Source organism: Plectropomus leopardus, chromosome 15, assembly GCF_026936395.1.
Source record: "Plectropomus leopardus strain MGB_pleo_1.0 chromosome 15, ASM2693639v1, whole genome shotgun sequence".
In the NCBI taxonomy this organism is placed as follows: Eukaryota; Metazoa; Chordata; class Actinopteri; order Perciformes; family Serranidae; genus Plectropomus; species Plectropomus leopardus.
Window position 1 is genome coordinate 31,550,509 of NC_142190.1, and position 14,030 is coordinate 31,564,538.

General features: G+C 38.2%; 1 protein-coding gene across 3 annotated transcripts in view; it reads right to left on the reverse strand.

The window, feature by feature from the left end:
- Positions 1-14,030, reverse strand: part of opcml (opioid binding protein/cell adhesion molecule-like) — a 453,699-nt gene that overhangs the window by 135,150 nt on the left and 304,519 nt on the right. For all 3 annotated transcript variants that reach the window (XM_088088419.1, XM_088088418.1, XM_088088420.1), the window contains one exon: positions 1,210-1,445. In XM_088088419.1, coding sequence (XP_087944545.1) covers positions 1,210-1,445 — 236 coding nt within the window. The remainder of the gene's footprint in view (positions 1-1,209; positions 1,446-14,030) is intronic.

A 14,030-nucleotide genomic window follows, 5' to 3' on the forward strand; every position in this document is an offset into this window, starting at 1 on the left:
AATCAACTATTGATCGTTAACACAACCAATAATGGGTTACGTACAGTAACTATCTTGAAAGTTGCATCCCTCTCACATGGCGAGCTGTGGCTTGCGGTTTGCTACCTCGTGCCAATGACAGACAGAGTTGCTCTCACACACTCACTGATTGTTGGAGCAGGTGCAGCCCTCCTTTGGTAAAACAACAGAGCACCACCATTATTGTTTTGTTGGCGTATCAAAGCCCAGCTTCACTCATTCTGTGGATCTCGTGGCTGCTTTTAGTTTCGAGTGTGAGCTCGCAGCATCCAGATGGTTGGGTAATTCAAGGTCAGGGAAAAGGACAGATAGAAATCCATGGGAAAGTATAATTGGGAGACATGTCTCCTTGTCTGTGCGAAAATATGCTTGTCTATTGTTTGATTAAAACCATGGCCTGACGCTTCTTGGCATCAATTAAGAGTTAATGAGATATCATCATGAATTATACAGTGTGAAAAATACCCAACGTTAATTATGATTGCATGAAAGCGAATATCATCAAGTTGAACCAGTTTTTGGGAAGATCACGTCAATTATTTTTCACAAGCGCGAGTTGCAATGTCAAAAGAAAAACCAAATGTATCCTCAAAGAAAGCCTTTCCTTGATGTACTGTATTCTCTTTGTGATATTCCATGAGGCATCTGATACAACTTCTTCATCTACTTCTTTTAATTATGTGTCAGTTTAGTGCAGCCAGATGATCTAAACCTCAGAAGCAGACTCAGGGCAGTGGTGCTAATTGTCTGCGAAAACTCACCGTGAAGGAAATTGATTTCACAAGGAAAAGAAAACAAAAGTCTGAATGCTGACAGGTGATTTAGTGGGACTTTGCAATGAAACCAAGCCAGGACATTTTTCAATGCACTGTTCCCTAAATCAATATCTATCACCAATCTGAAATTAAATCGAGATTGAATCCCGGTTTCATCACCGGGTCCAAAGCTCACTGAATTCCATCTAATCACACCATCCTAAAACAGAGGAGGTAAGATTTCTTTTTTGATTTGACCGAAGACTCAGTCAAATACAGACAGGAACTTGAGTTTACATAAGTCCATGTGTAAAAACGACTGCAAAACAACCCCGCACAACACTGCTCAGGCACTCAGGCACTGATCATTGTTTGACACCTTCTGTGATTTGTTGAACACAGTCACTTTCAGGCTCGTGAGGAAACAGCATCTTACCTTGGACGATGAGATGCACTCTTGTGGATTTTGGTTTCTTGTTTGTGAGGATGGAGCAGACGTAGGGCCCTTCGTCGTGGACGTCCACGTTTTGGATCTTGATGCTGTACTCTGTGACTGCAGTGTTTTCCATCAGGATGACGCGAGGGTCCAGAGACCACTTCTCACTTCCTGCGAAGAGAATGGTGGTGCGATTGAGCCACGCCACTCGCGAAACTTTGCTGTCCACATTGCATCTGTTAGGAAGAAAGACAGAAAACACATCAGAGATTTAGGCTTTCAGCATAATATTTGGCAACAGAAACACCTCTCAAAGTACTTTTTAAAATGTGATATTTTGACATTCAGCTATTTTTGATGAGGTTTTGTAAGAGGTAAAAGCACACTCTAGAAGGTACAACACTGATTGCGGTAGTGGGACTTTGATAAAAAGTATATGTTAACAGAGTACACGTGAAATATGGAAATATGTATGTGGTTTCCTACAAAGTGAGACAGTTTTGTTAACGTGTATCCTTCATGTGGAATGGCAGGAAAAACTGCTAAAAAAACTATCAATAAACGTTACATCATTAACTCACTCTAATTAGATACACTTGTCAGTATAAAGTCAGGTCAACTGAAATTATCAGGTTGTTACTTTCACAGTTTATAATAATGGGTTAAAATCAGTTAACCAAACAGCTAATTGTGGGCTTATTTCATCAAATTATGTCGATTAGATTTTTTTTCTTTGAAAAGCTATAGATTTTCATGTTTTCCTAAATACATTTATATACTTTTTTAATATATCTATGTGTGTGTGTGTGTGTGTGTGTGTGTGTGTGAGAGAGAGAGAGAGAGAGAGTGCCTTGGATAAGCCTCACAGATCTATTTTCTGATCATAAAAACATTGCAAACTAAAATGAAAATAGTTGCTTCTTAAGGGTGCCCAAGTCATGAGTTAGCATTTTAGCACCTACAGTTCCCTCGTCTGAAAGTCAATGGTTTTTCGAATAGGTTTTTATTTAGAAGCCTGAAATAAGGTCTGCAGTTAACACAAGCTGAAGAGACTTTCACATTTTGTTCTACAACAAAAAATATGTCAGTAAATACCCCGCTGTTAACATCTGAAGCTCTTACGTGTCTTAAAAAAGGCAGTTGTTAAGAAGTAGCTAAATGAGAATGCAGAACGTCATCATATCAAGCCACGCCAAACACAGCTTTACAGCCATCTTGTGTTGGTGATGTGACCTTAGTGTAGTTAGTTTCTAACCTAACATTACCTTTTTTACTTGTGGGTCTTAATTTAGACTTAAAAAGTCCTGAAAGTGGTGTTTATTGTGAAGAATATCTTCCTGAACAAAACATGTAAGTATTACACTTCCATTTTCTACAATGATCCAAAATCCAATGGAAAAATCCCACAGGCTTTTTGACAAGTGAACCAGGGCGAAGCTGACTTTGTGGTCAGCCTACAGAAAAACCTCATCCCTGGGGCACTCTATTGCTTGTGCAGCAGCCAATACGATTGAAAGGATCAGACCAAATATGGTTTATAAATTAAAGAAAAAAGACTGTCTGTGTTAATACAGTATGCAGATTTGAGTTACTTAGAGTTAGCTAGCATTGGTAAATATTGAAACTGATAATGTGTTTGTATTATTAATTAAAACATAATTAAACAACTCCAACTTGAGTATGATAGAAGTAAAGATTCTAAGATGGTCAAAGCCAAAGGCACATTTCAAAAATGTGAACTTCACTTCAATGACAACTTTTGCCTAACCATGTATACCTTCACTCTGTACTTGTCCCAACACTTCTGCAACCTTGGTGTCATCCTCGACAGCAACCTCTACTTGAACATGTCAATCACATCACCAGAGCTGCCTTCTTCCACCTTAAAAATATAGCTTGTCTCCGCCCATCACTATCTCTTTTCTGCAGCCACAACCCTAATTCATGCCTTCATCACCTCCAGAATTGACCACTGCAACAGCATTCATCCAAAGTCCTCAATAAACTCCAGCACATCCACAACTCTGCTGCCCATCTGCTCACTCACTCCCACCATCACATCAGCCCTGTCCTCCAGAACCTCCGCTGACTCCTGGTCTTCACCTCACTCAGTACCAAACCTGGGGCCACAGAGCCCTCTCCATAGCAGCCCCCTCCCAAAACACATTTATGACTTCACTGACCTAAGGGTCAATTTGTTTCCATTTCATTTGATTTATTTTGAACACGTAAAAAAGAAAATAGAGTAATGTTTATACAAACAAGCACATGGACAAAAATGTTGACTTGGTTTACATATTCAAAAAAGAGTGACAGCAAGTGCAAATTTACTTAATCCCACCCCTTCTCTATAAGTCACTAAATTTTAATTAACCAACTTCCATAATGCTTATCAAAAGCCCACCTGTTCAAAACTGCTTTTAATGTGTCAGTAATGTCATATGACCTTTGTCATATGCTGTCTGTATTTTATTCTGTATTTTAGTGTATTCTATTTTAGGGTCTTTTTCTTTACTTTTGTAGTGTCTGAGTACCTGGAAAAGTGTTCTATAAATAATATGAATTATTATTATTATTATTATTATTATTGTTATTATTATTATTATTATTATTATTATTATTATTATTATTATTATTATTATTATTATCATCATTATTATCATCATCATCATCATCATCATCATCATTATTATTATTATTATTATTATTATTGTTATTGTTATTGTTATTGTTATTATTATTACTGTAGCATTAATTACTATTAATAGAATTTTTGGCCACTTCAGAGTTTCCCATTTACATATCTAGCAGTTATGGAGCAACATTATCATAATCTATACTCTTAAAATGCTCCCTGGATTAGATTAGTAGCATGCTAAATCAAAACAGGTAGCACAATGCAGAACCCTCAAACTGGGTCCAAAATTGGGCATATGGCTTCAGTTTCCTGCATGAACGACAGAGATGCTTAAAAATAAATAAATAAATAAATAAATAAATAAATAAAAACTAATAATAAATAATAACAATAATAATAATAATAATAATAATAACAATAATATATCAAAAATAGTTTGTTATATTATTATTACATATATTTTTTAAAATTAGTTTTGTTATTACACATTGTACTAAACCTTTATGTGCAGAATCCAAAAATAAGATATCAGCGTGCGTTTAGTTTTTTTTTAATATTGAAAAAAGGACAATGACATGTCTGACCTTCTATGGTAAATCATTCCAGAGGGACAGCCCCTGACAGCAAAGGCCTGGTTGCCTCTTGGAATCTCTAAAAAAGGACCCACAGGAGGACCTCAGGCTACACCGTAGGGCAGTGTGCGTCATGAGTGAGTTCACACATACAGCGTTGTTGTAACGTCGCTGCTGCGTCACGGCCTGCAGATATTAGTACTATATTTCCACATTTATAAGCACAATTTCCACTCATTTATGAAGTTATACAAGTTCCTGCACAGCCAACAATGTCCTGTAAATGTTTCAAAATGTAATGCATTGTATCAGCAACTGATGGTATTCTGTCCACAGAGACGCTGTCCGAGGGCTTTTGTTTTGAAAGGGAACCGGGGAAGTTGGAGTAAAACAGCCGTCTTTGTATTTCCTCATCTCTGTGACAGAGAGAGACTTTTAAACTGCAGTAAAAATACATTTAGAGTCAATAAAATCATCAAAACACCATATTCACTGTCTATTCCTGCTGATAAATGCATGCGTCAAACATAAAAAAACAGCAAGCCACCATTTCTCTAGATGTGCTGCAGCTGACACGCAGCTGACATGCAGCTGAGGCGCCTGACAAGCGCTGCTCAGGTGGGCAGTGTGCACACTCTCATTTGATAGCATGGGCGCCAAAATAAAAAACAACACACTCGGCACTGCTCACACTCTCATGACACACGCTGTGTGAAACGGGCCTAAGGCCCAGTTAAGGCTGGAGTATTTTGATGCAGAAATAATGTACCAGTTATTTCTGTTAGAGAAAAGTTAGAGTGTTATTCAAATTACACTAATTTTACTGTAAGATGTTTTGTTTTGTTACTCCTCCTAAAAGTGACTTAAATTTATATTGTTTCATTATCTTGCATTTATTTTGGAGAGACTTTATATCAGACTGATTACCAGTTAAGACTGGGCTATTTTTTTTGGGGGGGGGTGGCATGCCCTGCAGTGTATACTGTAAAGACAAGTTTTAAAATGTTATTTTCTGTAAATTCTTTGTTATGTTAATCAAGTAATAAAAATATAATAGTAAGATCAATTTAAAAAAAAATACAACAACAACGATAGGTCTATCGATTAATCAAAAAAAAAAAATCAATAGAATTATCCATAAAAAAATAATTAGGTGCAGCCCTATTACACTATATTCAGACATTCATGGGCCTCAAAAGTGAAGGTAAAAAAACAAACATCCTTTTTTTTTTTAATGCATGGCTGTTATGAACTTTTCATGCGCTTGCACAAGCTGTAATCAGTTTTCGTGGCTTCATACAGAAATTTTGGCTTTTTTTTCCTCAGTGTCCTCAACATTGTAAGCTTCCTTTTCAGCAGCTCCTCACCCCAGAGCACACAATGTGAAAAAAGGATGACATGCAATTTAATAATCACTCAGTCCTTCGGTCAGGTAGCACCCTCATGCCCTGATTCTCTCCAGGATCTTTCCTTACCCCATAGGGTTTCCCAGTGTGCACCCACTTATTCCACACATAGCTGGACTCTGCATCACTGCCCATGTTTTGATACTGCATTTTTCAGGTTTGTTTTGTATGTATTGTCAAAAGGGCCAGCACCGATGAAATTAAACCTCTAAACCTACTTGTACTTTACATTTAGTCTGGCTGTCAGTTTGTCAAAAGGCGTATGATATGAGAGAATACGAGGAATCGGTTCAGAAACATGGTGGATACTTTGCAATTTAAGTATTAGCATTCTAAAGGCTTGCTTTAGCTTTGCATTTTGACTTGAACACTGAGCAACCCGATTTAGTAAAGTCTTTCCAGCTGTGACTGAGAGACAACAGGAGGGTGATACCCCAAGAGTGTCCTTCTCATCAGATGAGCATGCCACATAATCAGGGTCCTCCACAACATTATCCCCTGCCTCACACACATTCTCCTTTATTTAACGTTCACTGTCAAAGAGCTGTGACAAAACCCCAAAAGACACTTGCTTCCAGGTAAATTCCAATTTAGTAAAAGAGAGAGCACACAGAGCACCAAGAGAAAGGTTTACAGAGCTGCTGTGTGAGCATTATATGTATGTTCCTCCCCTGTGTTGTTTAAACTATCTATGTCCTTGCAGGAACCGCATTTCCCCTCCCCCACAGTGTAAGACATATAAGGAGTTCTAGCACTACTGCAAGCATGGTCATAGCGGGTAATGGCACTTGGAATGTAAAAAAAAAAATGCATGGAGCTCTGTATCAACCAAAAGAGCCAAATCAAATGTGTTTGAAATGCATATTTCTATATGTTTAACTGAAATTGAGCCTCAAGAAAACTGATGTGTACAGGACATTTAACCACATCATCATGTTGACATTTTGAACCAGTGGTCCCCATTGAATATGTTTATACAATGTGTTCTTGAGATACTGCATTCACTAGAATAACACAGAGGCAAGGGTACACTGACCTTGACTTTTGATGCAAGGTCATACCAACCTTCTCGTGAATATGATATCTCTAGAACACCTTGAGGGATTTTTTTCAAATTTGGCACAAATGTTTACTTGAACTCAAGAATGAACTGATAAGATTTTGGTGGTCGAAAGTCAAGGTCAATGTGACCTTGAACCTCTCTCATTCTTGTGAATCCTGTATCTCGGACACCTTGAGGGATTTTTTTTTTTTTTAAATTTGGCACCAACATTCACTCAAAAATGAATTGACCTTGACCTTTAACCAAAAAAATCTTATCAGCTCATCATTGAGTCCAAGTGAAAGTTTGCACCAAATTTGAAGAAATTCCCTCAAAGTGTTCTTAAATTATCAAGACATGAGAATGTAGGGATGGATGGCCGGACAACCCAAAAACATAATGCCTCTGGCCACAGCTATCATCAGTGAAGAGGCATAAACTCACGTCAAGCACTTGTTTAAAGATGTTAAACACTGAATGGGGTCAAATTGACCCTAAGGGTAATAGAATAGTTAAAATTCAACATGCCCTGAAGTTAAAGTAAACTTACAGATGTGCTGTGTTCAGTTTAAAAAGCACCAGCGCCTGGTCCATTATTCTGCAGGCACAAGCTATCGCACATAGTCCACAAAAGCACATCAACCAGGGAGCTTCACACACTCAGCAGTGCTTACTAACCTCAGTCACAAACACAGTATTCACAGTAAATAGAGCAAAACAAGGAATTTCAGGCTCACAGATTAACACGTCCCATCCACAACTAATGTGTGCATACTGTGTGTGGTGCTGAATGCATGGAAAATGAAGGTGTGAGGGGATTTTGAGGGAATGAGGCTGTAAATGGAAGGAAACTCACTATCAGCAAATAGAGTAACAGAAAAGAAAGCTTAAGGAGCTTGTGAAAGGAGGAGGCAGGTGAATCAAACAGGAGGTTAATCAGACAAATAGCATGAAGCTGAAGAGAAAAAAAATTACACGGAACAGGTTGTGGCAAGGTGAGAATCACATTCACCTATCAAAATATCTGGAAACTTATCACAGAGTTGCTTTACAATCATGCCAATATTAAAAAAATTAAGGGCTGGCAGTCAATTTAGATGAAGATATAGACATGATAGAAGAACGCCACTATTTACTGAACGCTATCACCACTTTGACTGCCTCACAATAACTATGGAAACAAGGGTTTATTTTCAAACAGTGAGATTTCCTCATGTTTACCTTTAAAGTACACAATCCACAGAACAAATGTTAAATCAATTTCATTGTTTCCATCAATTTGTGGAGGATCATTCATATTTGCCAAATCTGGAAGGAAATTAAGACTTTCGGTCAGAGCCCCCCCCAACCCCCCCCAAAGTAAGTAAGCACAAACATGTCTTGTATGGTCTCCAAAAGCAGGAAAATAAAACATTAAAGAGAACTACACCAGCTTTCATAAATCCCACATGTTATTTGCATGGTCCAAGACAGTCCATAAATATAAGTAAACTTGGACAAGTCTCCCAAATCCACAACTTAGATAGATAGATAGATAGATAGATAGATAGATAGATAGATAGATAGATAGATAGATATACTTTAATGATCTCAAAACTGAGAAATTGGGGTGTAGCAGCGCCATACAGTAAGAACAAACCATACAGTAAGAACAACTTGTGCGCCAACATTCAAATTTACGATGCCATCAAGTAAAATCTAGAGCTGCTCCATAAAGAATGAATTAGGAAAAAAGTTCTAAATTACACTGAAAGCTCTAGACTTTATACTTGGTGATATCACAAGTTTGTGACTTAAGCCTCATTCCCACAGCACAAAAAACAGTACTACCCGCTTACATGTGGCTTTTTAATGCAATAACAATGCATACGATCGGTATTCACACCGAGGTCAAATGACTCCACAGTAGTCACAAGTTTTTATCACCTCCAGCTCCGAGTGACATTAATGGGAATACAACACCCTGGTGAATGCAGTAATTTCAGATCCTTAACCAGCAAGATAAAATGACACACCTTCAGTAACTATCCTCTGCTATCCTTCCCAAGCTGCACTCAAACACTATTCCAAGTTAGTCTACACTGAGTTTAAAAGAGACACTGAGTAAGTAACAAAAGCCAACAAACGGATTTCTGCTGCACCGGTGTGCTCACTGGCAGCGGAAATGCAGACTATCACCTATATTTAGCAGGTTTACCTATGTTTAAAAAACATGCACACACGCATTAATTTTGGTGGGAAAGGGGTATTGAGCTGAAAAACACTGGCAACTACCACTATTGGGAAATGTTGCACTACTTTTATTTAAAAGACCTTTACTTTTCCTACCCCTGAATTATCTTAAACTCATGTGTGGCCACCCACATATAAACAGGATTTTCCACTTCAACTGGCAATCTCCAAGCTGTGGCTTGCAGGTTATAACTTTCTTTGTGGTGAAAGGATAGTGGGTCATATAGCTTGGAATATTTCTCAACCTAAATAACTAGATAAAGCAACATCCAGAGGTAAGAGTTCTCCATATGCATTCATGGTGGGGAGAGGAGTCAAGCTGCCACAGGAGCAGAGAAAAAGTAGTTCTATCAGAGGGGGAGCAATCGAGGATTTTTTTTTTCTTTTCAGTGAGGCTGTTTTGTTGGTGTTGGGTTGTTCATAGAAAATAGTGGGAGATGGCTGTTTTGACCCATGCCGTTCTGCATCACTGTGTTTTGGCCTTTACTTCTGGCTTCTGGTTTCTGGCTATGAGAGTCTATCATGTGCACAAATATTAATTGAACCTCCCTAGGGCATAGAAAAAACATATTGGAGTTCTTAATTTAGGTGGTGTTTCCCTTTAAAGGTCCAAAGGTCAGCAATGACTATTAAAATATGACCCTCTGGCTTAAGCTTGGAAAAGACACACATTCTGCATGGACATTTTTCTGTTATTTTACACTTAAACTCATTTACTTAAGCATAAATGTTCTTTTATTTGGGCTGTCTGTATTGACATTACATGCCTGTCACCAGATGTCAAAAAAAAACAGATATACAGGATCATAGGAATAGATTTGGGTAAACATGTATGTCAAAGTGCTACTGAATTCCTCCCACTAGAAATTCATGTCATGCTAAAATCCCCATACAATGAACCACCAAAGACTATTCAATTTAGGCGCTTTTCCACTACATGGTACCGGCTTTACTCTTTACACTACTTGCCTTTGGTAAGTACCACATAGTAGCCAGTACTATGAGGTACTAAAAAAGACCAGGTACCAGGTACCTGGTACTTTTTCCTAATGGAAAGCTTAAAAAAAGTAGAGTAGAGTAGAGCCGGTAACATGTAGTGGAAAAGCACCATTTGTGATGTTGACACAAGCATCCCGGACCTATTATTGACCTATTTCCTGAGATCCACAGAGATTATAATTTGTCAGTCTTTCACATCTGAGGGGTCGTCTTCTTGACTGGTTCTGTACGTGTTCCACATTATTCACATGCAAAGTCATGACTGATGATTTTATTTGAAAAGTTTAAAGTAGCTGGACCTTGAGCAGCACAGTGACAAACAGCTGCTACAGAATCTACATATTTTAAGGTCAATTTCATAAAATACACCACTTTAGCAATAAGTAATAGAGCATTAACGGTATTTTTTTAAAATTTAATTTCTTGTAGTCATTTATTTTGGAAAGCTATTGTATGTAAATGTTAAAAATAAATGTACACTGAAAAAGTAAAATGTTGAAAGATTCTGCGTGTGAAATTCAGAGCATTTATATAGCATTAAACCGCTATTAGCTATGTAAAGGTGTCCTGAGCAGGGAATGAAGCCCTGTTCCATCTTTGGTTTGTAATAAGAGCTTCTCCTTGATTTGTTGGAGTAATCAGTCCAGCCAAGCATGCATGTTAGTGCATGTGCGTACCCCCATTTGCGTGCTCATCACTGCCACTTTGCACTGTGCCCATATGGCGGTTATCAATGTTATCAGGATGGCATCGTCCCCACAGCATAGCACCCAACCTCAGAGCTGTTAGCTCTGTTAGCACTGTTGCTTTTGTTTTGCATTGTTTACAGATTTAGCACAACCAGCTGCTAGCCATAAGCTCTGCAGTCTACATGTTGACAACCATGTCCAGGCAACCCATACCCTCTGAATTCTTTAAAGCACCTTCTGAATAGAAATGCATTTGATACAAGTCCTGTTTTGTTATACAAGCAAATACATCCTGAATATAGCAAATGTTTCAGATGTTTTAGGGAATAATTTCTCTCTGTGCATATATAGGCACACATCTACAGTGGGCATAGCAAAGAAAAAGTGAGTGAAGCCAAGAAATAACACAAGTTTAAATGTGGATACTAGTTGTTTAAAAAAAAAAAAAGAAGATGCTCCTATCATTGTTAAAACCAAATCTCTGCTCTTGTGTGGAATATAACTAAATTATTCACATCTATTTAAACATTTCTTTGAAGAAATATACAGGAAGCAATTTTTCACAGGGTAATTCATTTTGGAGAAAAATGTTCCAGTGGCAAATCCTGGCAACAGATAAAAATATGAAGTTAATATTAAGGCAAGCACAACATACTTGAAAAGCACTGCACACACTTAAAAAACAGCTGAAAAAAAGCACTCACCTAAGTTTTGCCTTAGTATATAAATATATTAGGTCATAAAATATAAATATAAAAGGTTATCTCCCTCTCCTGGTATTTCCCTGGCAGGACCTGCAGTGCTACTGTAGGCTTTAGCTGAATGCATGCCAAGTGGCTACATAGGAGAAAAGGCTGAAGGTACAACAGGAGGAAGCTTTTATATTCATTTTAATAGTCTTCCTCTGTAGTAACTCTGTGAAAATGATGAGGGAAGTTTTGTTGCAAGTGCATGCTGTGTTCAGCATTGTCCTGTTTCATATTCATAATGGTGCACGCGTTCACACTGGGAGCTGTTCAGTTCAGACCTCCTCTGCAAGCTACTGAGTCACTCCTGTGGAGCTACCAGAGATTAAGTGCTCAAGGGCACCTTGTCAGCTACTCGGAAGAGAAGAGCATTAGTAATCCTTTTTTTTGTCCTGAGGAGAACTATCATTCCCAGCTGGTCCTGGGATTCAAACCACTGACCTTCCAGTGTGTGTCTTAGACCTTTAACGTGGAAATAAGTTCGCTTACCTACAGGGGTATCTCTTTATCCCAATGGCTTTATTGTGATTTGTCATACTTTAGCACAGTGATACTCAACTTACAGATAAGGGCCAAACATAGCCCTTGATAGGATGCTGAGTGACCCTCAGCCATTTTCTAATTCACAGTGAAAATAGAGTGATTTACACCGAAAATTGTTAATGTACTTTTTAGCATAAATAAGGCACCAGAGTGCATAGAAAACAGTGTCAAAACAGAGCTTGTTTATAAAATAAAAGTGCCAGTGGAGGATCCCCCGCATCACTCCAAAAGAGGTCCTAGCTAGGCCCCTAATGTCCTAAAATCCTACAAATGTCCTAAAATGGTAGCAACATCCTGAATCCTAGAAACTCCACAAATCCTATCAATGTCCTAAAATGGTAGAAACATCCTGAAATCCTAGAAATGTCCTTGAATATGAAGAAAGTTCCTAATATCCGAAAAATGTCCTGAAATGCTGGAAACATCCTAAATCCCTAGAAATGTTCTAAAATCCTAGAAATGTCCACAAATTCTAGAAATGTCCTAAAATTCTAGAAACATCCTTAAATTCTAGAAATGTCCTAAATCCTACAAATGTCCTACAATTCTAGAAATGTCCTAAAATTCTAGAAACATCCTAAATTCTCAGGAATGCCCTAAAATTCTAGAAACAGACATAGGACTGCTGCAACTGACCCCTGGCATCCTATCATTTTTTCAAAAGTAGCCCCAAAGCAAAGCAAGTTGAGTACCCCTGCTTGAGGGCATGTCTCCTGTCAAAGCAAATATAGGAGCTTGTTTTTGATGCTCACCATCAACAAAAATGCACCTGAAACTCTAAAATAAACAACAACATAACTCGAAATATTCCTACAGATTGTTATATGGTGGTGTCACTTGCTTTCTTCTTTGCAGAAATACATAGTTTGTGGGCGCCTTTGGGAGGAAAACACAGTTATCAGCAAAATTGTTCACAGCGAGGTCTGTATATCACAGTGAGTAACCGTCTGAAGACTTCTGAAGCAAGAAAGAGACATTGCTTTTAGGTTTCCACTGTTCGGGGGCGACAGCAAACATTTCCACGGCAGACATCTGCAGACCTTTGTAAATCACACTGGGAGTTCTGGATGGATATATTGTTTGTGTACTTTGAGGAAAGTGCCCTTTTAAAAAAAAGCACATACAACACCCTGAACCACTTAACACTCCTGGGTCTATTTAGTTGTTTGGATGCGTGGATAAAACAAATATAGACAGTAACACATCCAGCTATGTCCTGCTCAGCTACAACAGCAACTCTGCTAAACTGATGGAGAAATCAGCCATAGAAAATACAGAGAATGTGTATGCAACAAGGCGAGGGAATTGCCTTTATAATTTTAATGATCAAAATCCACTAAAGGTTACCTTTATCGAATGTAGCCCATGTGTCAAGAAAAACAGTAGCATACTGTTCTTATCAAGGACCTTCATGTGAGGTATTTAGTTCCAAGTTTTGACAAGGTTTTTCCCAACTAAGACATCTTTCTGACAAGATGGCATATAGGTCTGAAACCTTAACATCAGCCAGCAGACAGCTTTCAAATTGGTTGCACATGTGAACTCCAGCACTTGGAAAAGGTGGAAATGGTTGAACTGTCAAAAACTGTCCCGCCGTTACACTCAGCTGACAGTCAGTATACTTTTCTCAATTGCACTTCATGCCAGAAAGTGGTTTGTGTTTGGTGTCTGTTGTGATGACACTTCAAGTTGTGTTTCAAATTAAATTGTCTATGCTCTCTTTAGAGCTCAGCTCCATCACTGTGGCTGGATAAAGTTGATTGAAGGACCATTTTAACGTTTTCATGGTTGTTGTTTTTTGTATTTTTTTCCATTAGCCACACCAGCAGAGGGGCCCTATGGAAGGCAATGATCGTCTGTAGTTACACTTTGGTCCACACTAAAATATCTTCTTAACTAATAGGTGAAATGCCATAAAAAAAAAATGTGCACCTCCTTTTTCACGAGGGAAGGC